This window comes from Chiroxiphia lanceolata, chromosome 20 (genome assembly GCF_009829145.1).
Source record: "Chiroxiphia lanceolata isolate bChiLan1 chromosome 20, bChiLan1.pri, whole genome shotgun sequence".
Lineage (NCBI taxonomy): Eukaryota > Metazoa > Chordata > Aves > Passeriformes > Pipridae > Chiroxiphia > Chiroxiphia lanceolata.
Window position 1 is genome coordinate 7,440,833 of NC_045656.1, and position 12,691 is coordinate 7,453,523.

The following is a 12,691-nucleotide window of genomic DNA, read 5'->3' on the forward strand; positions in this document are numbered from 1 at the left end:
CTTGTTCAGCACCCAACCACCCTCTGTGAGAAGAAACTTTTACTAATATCCAACCTAAACCTCCCCTGACATAACTTCAGATCATTCCCTTGGGTCCTGTCACTGTTCCCCACAGAGAAGAGATCAGTGCCTGCCGCTCCTCTGAATCTCATAAAGCTGCAAAAATCGCTCCATAATCAAAGCAGCATCTTGAAGAAGAACTGAATTCAACTGCCTCCTGCTCCTATGCTTTGCACAGGGTGCTCTCAAATTTCCACCAGCTCCAACGCCCCCGCCAGTCTCCAGCTCATGAGAAGCGGGGGAAGAGGGTGAGACCAGGCTTTGGAGGGTCAGCAGACATGGAGCCCCGGCCGTGCACACGCCTCGGAGCGCCTGGTGCCCCGCACAAGGAGACAACACTGCAGCACACAGCTATTTCTGTTGACAACACGGGATGAGCTCATGGAAAGATGTGTTTTTAAAAGGCTTCCCAAGGTGGCCGGGGTATTTTTAGTGATACTGTGCAGCGAGCGCTTATCAGAGACCATAGCAACAAGTCTACACTGGGTTATAAATACCGAGTGGGCTCGGGGAGGGCGTATCAGAGTGACCATCCAGAACCTCAGTAACTCCAGCAGAAAGCTGAAACGACCCCGGTATGTTATTAGAGACTGAATACCAGTGAGCTCTCAGTTATCAAAGGTGGTTGTGCTGCTACTTCACAGCCAACAGTGAGCTGCTCCAAGCTCTCAGCAACCTGTGCAAGGACAAGTTATTCTTACCCCACAGCAAGAGCATCCCTGAGCCACAGCTGTGCACACCCGCGCAGGGAGACAGGAGCCAGGGGCAGCATCAAGCTGGTCCCCTGTTTTAGCAGCAATCACCCAAGCCAAGCATCCAAACTAAGCCACCTGAGACTAAGCATGAAACAGTTCAAAATTGTTTCCTAGTGACCCTGCTAACTACCTAAAGTAATTTATTCCAACTACTGTCAAGACTCATTCCTGGAACAGCTGCGCTAGAAGTAAGCATGAGTACGAAAGCTTCCAAAATAGGTTAAATATCCAGGTGATTTTCTCCCCATATAGGCCAAAATTTACTTAGAGCTCATGTGCTTCCAAGCCCTCTTCAAAGTGCCCAATGTCCCCTTCTAAATGTGAAGCTTCTGCCCCTGAAGCTGCAGGGGTGCTGCCTCCCGGCTTACAGGCCCTCCAGCAGCAAAAGCTGCTTCCCAGCCACATTCTGCAGCCTTGTGGAAAGGTCAGCAGGAATTTAAATGAATGAAGCAGAAGCACTAAACCCTGGTGACACACTGCTGTCTGGGGAGAGCACACACTGTGCAAGATCTGCCATCTCCAACCCTGACATTCCCATCAGGCCTTTTTTGCCCTGACCTTGGCAAGGGGCTGCCTCACAGTCACTGTCTTATTACCTGCTCTCCTGAACCCTGACAGCTTCTCTAACTGCAGCTTTTTCTTTCTTTGCATGCAAATTGTCCCTGTCCCCGGTGTGCAGATGCAGGACTTAAAGGACCTAAGAGGCATTTAAGGGCACTGAACACCCTCACACAAGCCTGAGGCTCAGAGGAATCAACAAAATGCTGATCTGCACTGTTGCCTTTCCATTTGCCATCTCCTTTAAAAAAATAAAAAGGGAATTCTGGATCTCAAAAAAGGTCTTAGACTGGAAAATCTGAAGCAGTCTATCCCCAGAAAACAAAGACACCAGACAGTGATTTCTGCACTTAACACGATGTGTGGGTGAACACAAGGACTTCCCCCACCTGGACCCTCTGAGTACCTGTCATTGGAAGAGAAATCCATTCCTAGGACAATGCTCTCTTCGGTGTCTTGTCTGCCATTGGTGGACACCACCACCATGTATCTAGTGCGGTTCTGGTAGGTACTTTCCAGTCTTACAGCCTGAAGAAAAGAAGGGGAGAGATCAGCAGTGCACTCAGCAAAACACACATTATTACCTTCACAAGCCACTTTTTCATGCTGAGTGACAGGCGCAGAAGCAGTGATGCAGTTTGGACTAGTACAGACGTCCCACGCTCCTCAGCTGGGTAAGAAGGGTCTCACTCTCCCACAGTGCCTTCCTCAACAGCTGGGATGCTCCTGGTGCCCTCTGCACGCCTGGCTCCAGGCCTGCTCTGGTCCACTAGGGTTGGTTCTGAATAACCTACAGCCCTCTGACTGGTCCCAGCCCTGTGAGCTTCGTGGACCATCACACGTTCAGCAAGACAGAAGGGTGTTGAACATGCTCTTCACCTCCCCGAGGACTTTGCCCAAAGAACTAGAACTTTCCTTTGAACTACCGTGTGCTACAACAGCTCCAACAAGACCCTTTCCACCACCACCAGACAACCAAGATCTAATTCATAGGACCTAATTCATATGTGGTTTCCTGCTGGTCCTTTGAATTCTTCTGGCAACTTCCCCAGTGCAGATGCAACCTTGCTGCCCTACACCCGGCAGGAAAAGATGACTAAGCTGTATCCACCACTGGATTCAGATTGCCCAGAAAAGGTGAAAGTCATTGTGCCTCATTGCTCCTGCCACAACCACATTTACCCCAGTGCCAAAAGAGAGCTCTAGCAGGACTGCAGTTCAGCCCAAACTCCCCCAGATCAAATACTACTGACAGCATTCAGAGAGCAGCTGTGGAACTTCAGCTGTGAATGTCAGACCAACACTGAAGCTCCTGAAAGGCTGCACTGAGCTGTGCTGCTCCTCCAGAAGCCACAAGGAAGTGAGAACTGAAGTGACTCCAGTAAATCTTATGGACAGGCTGCTGGTTAGCGAGGAGCCTGGGAAAGGGAGCCCTGCACTGCCTATAAACATCTGCAGCAGGCAGCCTGTACTTGCAACACTTTCTGGACTCTGTTCCAAGCCATTTACAGTTATTTTAGTCACAGGATACCAAGTAGAGAAATTAGGACACCCCTAGAAAGGAAGTGTCTTAATTCTGTATACTGAGCCTTAACTTTGGACAGCCTAATCCAACCCCAAGACCCTGCCTGGCCTCAGTGTTTACCACACTGTTAAACTGCTCCTTGAACTTTGAGCGGGGCCTGCAGAGAGCAAACACGGGCGAGAAGGAGCCGTCCCAGTCCAGCCTTGCCCCGTGCTCAGCAGGGAAAGCTTCCCAGTGGAATTGCAGGGAGCAGCAGCTCTAGTGATGGGGCAGAACAGCAAGTGCAGGCAGGAGACAGTGTTGATGGAGTCTTCTAGACTTGTCCAATGGGACCAAAGACCAACAGAAACTACCCAAATGCTGATGCCAGCAGACAGCCGTGCTCTGTACAGAGACTGTGCCCCACCCCATCTCCTTAGGATAAGTCATGCTAAAACCAGCCTTATTTTCCTTCTTGCTTCTTGAGTCACTGGGATTCCTTTGGAAACACGGAAGATCAAAGCGGTCAGTCCTTCAAGGTGTGAATTCTGCCAAAGACAGCTGTTTCTACCACTAACCACTTGTGGGAAAACAGAAAGGTGCTCTTCCACCTAGAAGAGCAAGTAATCACCAAGGGCTTGGTGGTTAAAGTTATTATCTACATTAGGAACCAAACCTCAACAAGAAGCACAGACTTGCCTAAAACGGGAGCAGATGGACGCAGCTGCTCCATGTCCGGGGCATCCACACACAAGTTCTGTTCTGCTTCTCTTGAGGACAGTCCATAAGCAAGAGGATTAACATAATCTAACTTACTTTGCTAAACCAATTTGGCCGGCAGGAATGGGAAGTCTTAATGCAAGACCCTTTAGAACAAGGCGAGACAAACAGTGAGCAAAGGTCACGTAGCTACACGTCGGTGGGGTGGGATTTTCAGAGGCCACTTAAGAGGAACAGGGCATGGATTAGTGTGGCTCTCTGGGCTCAACACTTACACCCTTAGCACAAAGCAAAGAACCACGACTGGGGCAGATAATGTGTTTTGCTACATTTACTGGAATAATAAACCCGCAAATTTGACACTGTAAATCAGCCACCCTCAAAGATTACTGCTAGAGCTCCAACATGCCCAACAAATCACAAATGAGTCTCCAACCTTGCCATTAAGTGCTGGTTCATACGCTCACCTGACAGCAGGAGCACACCAAGTGCTCTGACGCCTTTTAAATGAAGGTATTTGAAATCCCAGTCACTTTAGAGAGGATGGCCTGGCTACAGGGACTGTGATGAGATGGGAAGTTCTTTCTCAACAGCTCACCTACATAGAGCTAGCTTTCTCAATTTGGGAAGGTTATTTGTGGTCTGTTCAAGAACAAATCATCCCCTGTAGTGCTTTCAGGGCCAGATACATTTTTTTTACTTTCAGGCTCACCTAAACACAAGCCAACTTTATCTTCTGCTGCATTCTTGTTTCATCAGAAGTATGATTTGATATTTCACCAGCCCTTATGAACAGCACATTCCAAGAAGTTAATACTGACCTTTCATCTTTTTCATTCTCTCTGATAGTGTTTCATCCAGGAAGACATTTCTCATTGAGTTACTTGATTTGAAGACAAAAAAAGTAAGTCCAACTTTCAAGTCCACAGCTCTGCTAAGCTACAGAAACGTGTTCAATCACTTTGCACTCTTAACTCCTTTTCCTCCTTTCTACTGATTTTACACTGGTACTGTTGCTCTAATCCTGCTCTCATGGAGGGCTAAAAACCTCTGCCAACAGCTCCAACAGAGACAAGGGTTGTTCCAAATTTTAAGTGTAGGTTTTTAGAGGATTAGATTCCTCTGCTGCCCTCTGAATGACAGCAGCCAACGAAATGAAGAGAATGCATTTCTCTCACTGCTGTTTATATTTCAAATCTCATTATGTATCTACTGTCTTGTGAGAGACTCCACTGCAGCTCTGCACACCCTTCGTTCGTCAAGAATCAATTAAATTCAAGTAGACTATCGAACTTAACCTCATGCTAGATTTCAGCATTCCAAATGTAGCTCAGAACAAAAGGGTTTATGTCTCAGCCCACAAAGTCCTCATTCAGCTGTTAAGGCTAATTTGTCCCAAATCACACAATGTAGCCAGTGATATTGCTGAACAATGCCTTGTTCAATGGCTTCCAATGTTCTAACCCCAGCTCAGATTCTGAAAAGCATTGAGAACCCCCATTCCCATCACTTTGAGCGAAATTTCAGTGACAGTAAGGTGTGCCTGAAAAAGTTTAGGAGCAGGTCCTTTAGTTGGCTTATGGCAAATTATTTTCAGTGGTCATTTTGGAAGTTTAAGCATTCCATATTAATCTTGGCTGTTTCCTAGCTGTACTCATACAACCAGTCCATCCTCAGCACGGCTCAGGAGGATTCAGCAAACCAGAGGTGCCAGATAACACTTGTGGTGCTGGCAGTCCTTCTTTGGGCAGATGTTGCTAAGATGCACCAAGACAACACAGGAAAGAAACTTCAGGCTCCTGAGTGATGAGAGGTGCAGATACACTTGCAGTCATGCCTGGCCTTGTAGAGCACTTCAACATGTCCCAGACAAATTCCTCACTGCTCACGTTTGGCTTCTGGAGCTCTTCAGGACTGCACGACAATGCTATGAACAGCAATACCTGATTGCATCACTGTAGGAGGCAACAGCCCAAAAAAGCAGAAGGCCAAGGTTCAGTGTAGGTGCATGGCTACATGAGGTCCTACCTGCTCCTTCCTGATAAGCCATGGCTTTTTAGGATGCCACAAGTGAGGAGAGAAGAGTGAGCTACACAACTGAACTACTGTAGGAAGGCAGGTGCTCACACTGGTCAGACATAAGTCATCTACTCTTGATTTAAAGAGGGCACCAAGATAAATTCTTCTCTGGCAATTGTTACAGGACTTTAAGAGCACAGGTACTCAGTGCTTGGTTCAAAGACAATCTTCCAGACATACAATTTGTCTCACTGAACAACCAAATAAGCAGGCCTTTCACAATTAGCTGCTTTTCTACCTTTGTGGTTGCAAAGACTCCCCAGACCTGCTGACGAAACCACTCAGACACACACACAGCACTGCTTTCATGAGTTCCACAGGTGTATTTGTCAAGTGGCACTTAACCTTTACATTGGTTCCCAGCAGATAAGCACAAAGCCGACCTACCAGTCTGATGTTGTCTTCTGGGCGGAGCAGGATGAACATGGCCTGCAGGTGCTGCTGGAGATCCCCTGCAGGCAAGAGGGAAAGGTGAGTGCACGAAAATAGTTTTAAATCATATGCAAGTTCCTGGCTCTCCAGCCAGAGCAAATGTCCACTGAGAAACTCGACACGTCACCGTGAGTGTCGTCACTCCCACCTCCTCAGAGATGAGCTGTCATCTCTGCGTCAGCTGCTCTTTGCTCCGTGTGCTCACCTGTTCCTCAGTTACTATGCTCTCTCCTGCTAAATCCTGTTATCTTTTTTAACAGAAATTAACAGTGTTTCAGTATTCTTTGTTCTTTTAATAGACAAGGCAAACTAGGTAGAAATGGACCCCACCCCATGGTTCAACATCTCATTCTACCACACTCTTCAAACCAGAAATCTGCCACTTCTTTTATACCAACTTCTTTTTATACTAACTTCTTTTATACTCAACTTTTATTACCCAGTGCAGAACTACTACCCAGACAAAAGTATCCCCTATGAAGTGAGATTTAGTCCCACCTTAGAGCAGCACGTGCCCACGTATGGTTGTGTACCAACCCCTCCCAAAAGCAGCTAAGAATTGCCACCTGAAAAATCAAACACCTGCAATTTTTTTCTTAGAAAACACTTGCAACACTTTCACTGGTGAGGCTGAGGAAAAATAAAAGAAAATTAAATTTACTGCATGACCATGATTTTGAGTCTTATTAAAAAGCGTCAAGTGTCCCAGGTTCCTAAAGCATCAAGTATTTGAAAGACAACTGAGCTCCTTTCTGCCAGCACTGCTGCACTGACTTCTCAGCACTACTCCCTGGCCTGCAGAGAGCCAACATCACCCCCTGAGTGTCAGTCAGCAGCAGCATCTCCTGTTTTTGCCATCATTGTATGGAAAATTAATCTGCATTCCCAGAAAGGAGAGTGCAAGGCTGCCAGGTGGGTGGCACAGATCAGCAACAAGAGGAGCCTTTAGTCTCCCACCCTCTCCCACTCCCCCACAGCCAGGAAGCTGAGTTTAGGTAACACTGCAGGGAAGACCATGAAGCAGGAGCAAATATTCAGCAGGAGTGGTTACAAGAGCATTTTCTAGGAAGGCTGGTTAATCTCCCTGACCTCCCTTCCTAATTCATCAGTGGTGCTACAATCCATGCTATTTCACAGACTCTCAGAAACCAGGAAATCTTGGACATGGAGCAGCATCCAGAAATGCCCCAAAAGGGGAGGGAAAGAAAGGAAAAGCTGCCCAGCAAGAGCACAGTACCCAGTTTCCTAATAACTTTTACAGCTGGTGGAAGAGCAGCCCCTCTCTGGATGGGACAGAGGCAAGCTAGTGTGGAGTGGGCTACACAGGACACAGCATTCCCTGCTCTCTTCCTTCCTCCTTGAAACATATTTTAGCACATGGAGAATGAGTCAATGCTCTGGGATTGCATTTTCAACTGGGGGTGGGAAAAACTGAGGCACTCTGCACCGCTGGGGAAGTCACATACAAAGTACCAGCGGCTGAAGCCGCTTCCTGCCCAAGGACATTGTTCCCAATGCAGGAGTGGCTGGCACGTGCCTCCATAAATAACAACTATTTATGGAGATAGGTAACTCAGGAAAGGCCAACTCCTCCATCAGGTGCTTGTCATCCCAGGGGTGCAGCGACAGCACTTCCCCACGTCATCACCAGTGCAAAATCCTGGCAACACCGCCCAGTTCCAGCAAGTTTCAGCTGCTCCCACAGCGGGAATTGCTGAGAACAGTTGACTCAACAGGTGAAAGTCCCTCTGCACCTCCTGCCCACTGCCTGGAAGAGCCCTGCAAGTGTCTCTCTCATGAAGCATCCACATCTTAGGTAGCTTGAAATGAAAGATGTTTCACCTCAGCTTTTCCCTCCCCAAAATGTAACAGTTCCCACCTATTGCTGCCAGTAATTCAGGAACCAGTTTAAGAGCCAAAGCCTCCAGAGTTTAAAAAAAAAAACAAACCAGGAATACTGGATTATCTCCATACTTAAAAACGAGACAAAGTTTCTACGACAACCCTTTCTGCAAGGCCCAGTCCAGGAGCTCCATTATCCTTCATCCTCAGAAAGTTTACCACACTCCTCCCTGTTCCCCTGCCAGCCTTGGGAGCTCCAGAGCTGGAAAGTGAAGGATTGCTTCCTTGGCCAGCTTTAATCGACTTGCAACGTTTTCAGCCCCAAACACACAAGGCATTTTGTAAGCTTCCTGGATTAAGAAAAACCAAAGGGAAGGTTTTAACACGCCAGAATCAGCACAAAGATACCACATCCTGTCCTGTGAAGAGCTGTCAGCTTTGCTGGCATTCACGGCAGGGCTGCTGCTTCCTATCACATTGTCCTGCACTGAGCAGATGCTTTTGTTTCCCTGAGCTGGCAGGATAGGTGCAAAGCATCAGAGTGGGATCTGAAAAGTGATTCACAGCGTTCCAGAGATGGCAAAAGCCCCAGGGAAGTTACACTGTTTTCTGGCCTGCGTAGTTTGTTGTGGAAAAGCAAGCCCACCATCCCACAGATCAGTTTTCCAGGTGGCACAGGACCGCCCAGCAAGAGGAGTGTGGACAGGTGGTGCCATATCTAGTCAATCTGCCAATGATTCCATCGCTGGAGATGCGATTAAAGAAACGGGTGGGAGCATTAATTACTTCCTGTTACCCATTTACTCTTCCCACTGGATTCAAGCGCCTCTGATGAATTAAAAAAGCAGGTCAGGAAGGTTAGTGAAGCTTCCTAGAAAATGCTCTTGGAGTCACTTGAAATACTATTGCATCCATAGGCAGCAATTCCATACTGGAAAGTTATGTCCGCTCTCTACCCTCTTCTAATTTTGTGTGCCAGAGATAACGACATACATGGGAATGGAAGCTGAGCATGGAATATCAGTGTCCCAGAGAGGAGGCAGCTGCACACACTGTGCCAGCTCAGTGCCAGCGGCCAGTTCACCGCTCACAGCCACGCTCTCTACATCACTGATTTAATTTTGGTGGCACAGATGTTTTTGCTCAAGAAGGAGACACATTGATCCCTCGGTCTGCTGATTATTAGAAAAATCCACAGAAAAGAAAGCTGATGCACACGCAGACAAGGGACCCTCTGCAGTGAAACCTCTAAGCACCATAAAAATCACTACAGCGTTCCCATCACTTGACAAGCAGGGAAACTGAGGAAAGGACAGTGCTGATGCCTCATTAAATCTCAGGACAGGAATAAAATACACCTTCTAAAAACAAAAATCCCACCCCTTAGGCAAGCCAGCCTCTCCAGTACCAAACATCTTGCTGTAAGCAATTACAACACACTGGATTTGCTTCCTTGGCAATCTGGCTTCCAAGAGCTCTGGGCTGATTAGACAAGCAACTATTTTTCCACCAAGGTCTCCAGACCTCATGCAAGTCAGCCGGAGCAAGCAGATGAGGGAAGGAGAGAGACTCAACAGCTGTTTGTGCTGCCTTGCAGAGGTTCACAAGGAAAACCATCCAGTGGGTCTCCTCAGCGAGGTAAAGCCAAGGCAGCAGCTGCCAGGGGGAGACCTGGGCTTCAGCAATGGTCTTTTGGAGAGACCAAAAATCAAGACAGGCCAAGAGAAACTTTTAAAAGACTGCCGACTACTTTCACACTAAAGACAATTTCACTTCATTCTCGACCAGAAAGGCCAGCTTTAAATTAAGTGTCAGAGCATTTTCTTTTGACAACTGGTAATTAATGCATCTCACCAAAGTAGTTTGAATCCAAGTAGGTGATTAACTGCCTTCTGACTTAAACCTTTTCTATAAATATACTTGTAAACAGATTTTTAGGTGGCCAGACATCAGGTACAGAACTCTGCCAGATGTAGACCTGGATGACAAGTCTGCTGGTCTCAAAGTACAAAGTGATCTACACCTGGAATCAAATCAAATCACGTTTTGCTGGTCACTTCCTGGCAAAGCACATTGACTCCTCCTCTCTGTTTCTATTTCTGTCCCATATGCAAAAGTCTGAAGGTTTCCATGTGTTTTTTTTTCCTGTCAATTGCTCAATGCAAGGGAAAATCCCCACACTATCTGATCCCTGTAAAACACCACCACTGATTAAGCACCATAGCCAATGAAAAACAACCTACCCTGAAGTGTTTGAGTTCCATTATTCAGGTCAACTTTTCAAAGAGAATCAAAGCAAAAACACAAATCAAACTTGGAGCAGATAAAGGAGGAGGAATTATAACCGACTCTGTATTACTCACTCTGCTCACACCTCTGAGAAGTCACACTGACTTTGCTCAGAGGTTTCCTCACCCCCACACAGAGGTAAATATCCTCCCTTCCCTCCATCATAACCGGTTACTTTCAGATTAGGAAGAACAATTACTCATCCCATATCACAACCTCAGGTTTCCCAGTGCAATGCCTGAAGGTTTTCACGGCAATCCTCCCATCCCCCCTCTCATACAAAAATTACAGGATGGTATTTTGGGGGGCAGTTATTCTGAAGTCTCCACGATGTCATGACTACTGCCTTGATGTCCCTCATTTTTGCAGGAGAAACAAGAGTTCTGAAACCTGTCCATCTAATCAGCATCAAACAGCACAGTCTTGTGACTGGCAGGTCAGGCTTTAACAAACACCAGGAGCAGACAGAAATGTGTGTCATGAGGTGAAAATGAACTCAAGAAAAGTGGACTTTGAAATGAGGGGGAACAGACAAGCCCCAGTCATCGACACACCACTTTACCTGCATGTTTGTTGCGCCTGTGACTGATCCTGGGAGTGGATGACCCATTTCCACGTGGCAGGAAAAGAGCTGCACCTTTCACAGTGAGGAAGCTTTCGCTGATACTGCAAGGGGAGAGACAAACAGAGAGTGAGGAAAACTGTCTTGTATTTAAAAGGAAAAAAAGCAATGAACAAGAGAAGTTCAAGGTATGCTCTGTTCTTTTGCAAGGAAGTGATTTAGACCAAATTATTCTGTTGGTAAAGAACTTTCCCCCTCATATAAGTGCTTGCAAACACTCAAAGCATAACTGAGAACACCACAAAAAGAGAAACACCGAAAAGCAGAACATATGCCTGGTGCCACTCTGCCTGCAGAGGTGGAACCTATGGCTACACTCTGGATTTGGAAGTCAAGATGAGACATCCACATTTCTGAACGGTGATGAGCAGAGTGAGCCCACGCACCTCGGTAATTATGGACTCCGTTAACCCCGAGCTTTGTGGCTCAGACACAGCTGATGCCCTGCAGAAACAAATGTCTCCCTTCTGCAGTTAGCCAAAAGAAAATTAGTGTGCACAACAGTTTAAGAAATCATGAAACTACTGTCTATGAGTTGCATGATAATTAACTCTCAATGACTTATAAATTAAAAGCAAAACTGTAATGCTGTTGAGATCAGACACCACTTACTGCCCTGATTTTTGCCCTTTCTGAAGTCACATGAGGAGAGAAGTTTGTAAAAAAGGGACAGTAAAGAACTCCCAGATTCTGAGGAACAGCTGGTATTTTAAGCACATCTTCCAGTAGCTTTCTTAGAGATGCTGTGGTTCGTGGAAAAAGCAAGACACACTCCAGGTTTTGCAATTCAGCCATCCTGTTGCATACTTGAGGGATCCTGCTTTTCTCAGAATTGATAAGACAGTCATACAGGCTTTGAAGAAAGCCAGAAGCAATTCTCTAGTCAACAGGATGGTTGATGAATATGGTAAGACAGAATGGGAGAGTCCCTGGCATTGTGCATTCCAGCAGCTCTGTGCCTTGAAAAAGATGTTGGCTTGTCCTTCAGCTGAGTAAAGCTTAGGAACTTAATTCCTTTCGCTCCTTAAACAAATATCAAACCCAATTATTTATTCCCTTCCTTTAAGAGACCAGGACTGGGAAATTATTAATAGAGTAAAAAGCCCTGCCACGTATTTTCATTATTTGGGGTTGACTGCTTTAGCAAAGGCTTTGCCAACTGCACTTTCATAGGCACAAGAATTACACAAGCTTGTGTTAAAAAGTTGGATTTCCCTCTAAGCTCAGGCACATTTCTGGGCACCTCTCCATTTTGCTGCTGGGGATATGAAAAAATGAAGTTTTCCAAGCTCCAGCAAAGCAGATGCACAGATTCAAAGAGACCTTTCTAAAGCCTGCAGCATATCCCAATGTTTAGACCGTGCTGTCATACCCTCAGCATTCCTCACTGACAAAGTTTCTCCCAGAAATTTCTTTCTGAAATTGAACCAGATGTCAAACATGCTCTGGATGTTTCAACAAAACAGAATTTCAAAAAGGAGAAAATCACTCATCCCAAGGTAAAATGGATCAGAGATCTTTACCTGTACTAAAATTAAAAACAAAACATAATAAATTCATTGGCACACCAAGAACAGATGTTTCCTCAGACTCATATTAAAAAATTTGACTCAGCCTTTCTAGCTTTTGGTGACAAATAAATCCTCTGAAAGCTCTCAAGCTGCACAATTTCCTACAGCCCAAACTGGAGAAACACTGAGTTATCTCGAAGATACTTAAAAAAAATAGTAATATTATTATTAATGATAAAAATAAATTCTTCTCCTCCCTTTATAACCTCACCATAGAAGAAAACTGTTAAAAGATGTTAGTCTGCACAGGAGGAGAAAG

General features: G+C 46.0%; 1 protein-coding gene across 3 annotated transcripts in view; it reads right to left on the bottom strand.

The window, feature by feature from the left end:
* Positions 1-12,691, bottom strand: part of SSH2 (slingshot protein phosphatase 2) — a 95,211-nt gene that overhangs the window by 22,931 nt on the left and 59,589 nt on the right. For all 3 annotated transcript variants that reach the window (XM_032707669.1, XM_032707671.1, XM_032707670.1), the window contains 3 exons: positions 10,802-10,905; positions 6,064-6,128; positions 1,780-1,901 (listed from right to left, as the gene is read on the bottom strand). In XM_032707669.1, the coding sequence (XP_032563560.1) occupies positions 1,780-1,901; positions 6,064-6,128; positions 10,802-10,905 (291 nt within the window). The remainder of the gene's footprint in view (positions 1-1,779; positions 1,902-6,063; positions 6,129-10,801; positions 10,906-12,691) is intronic.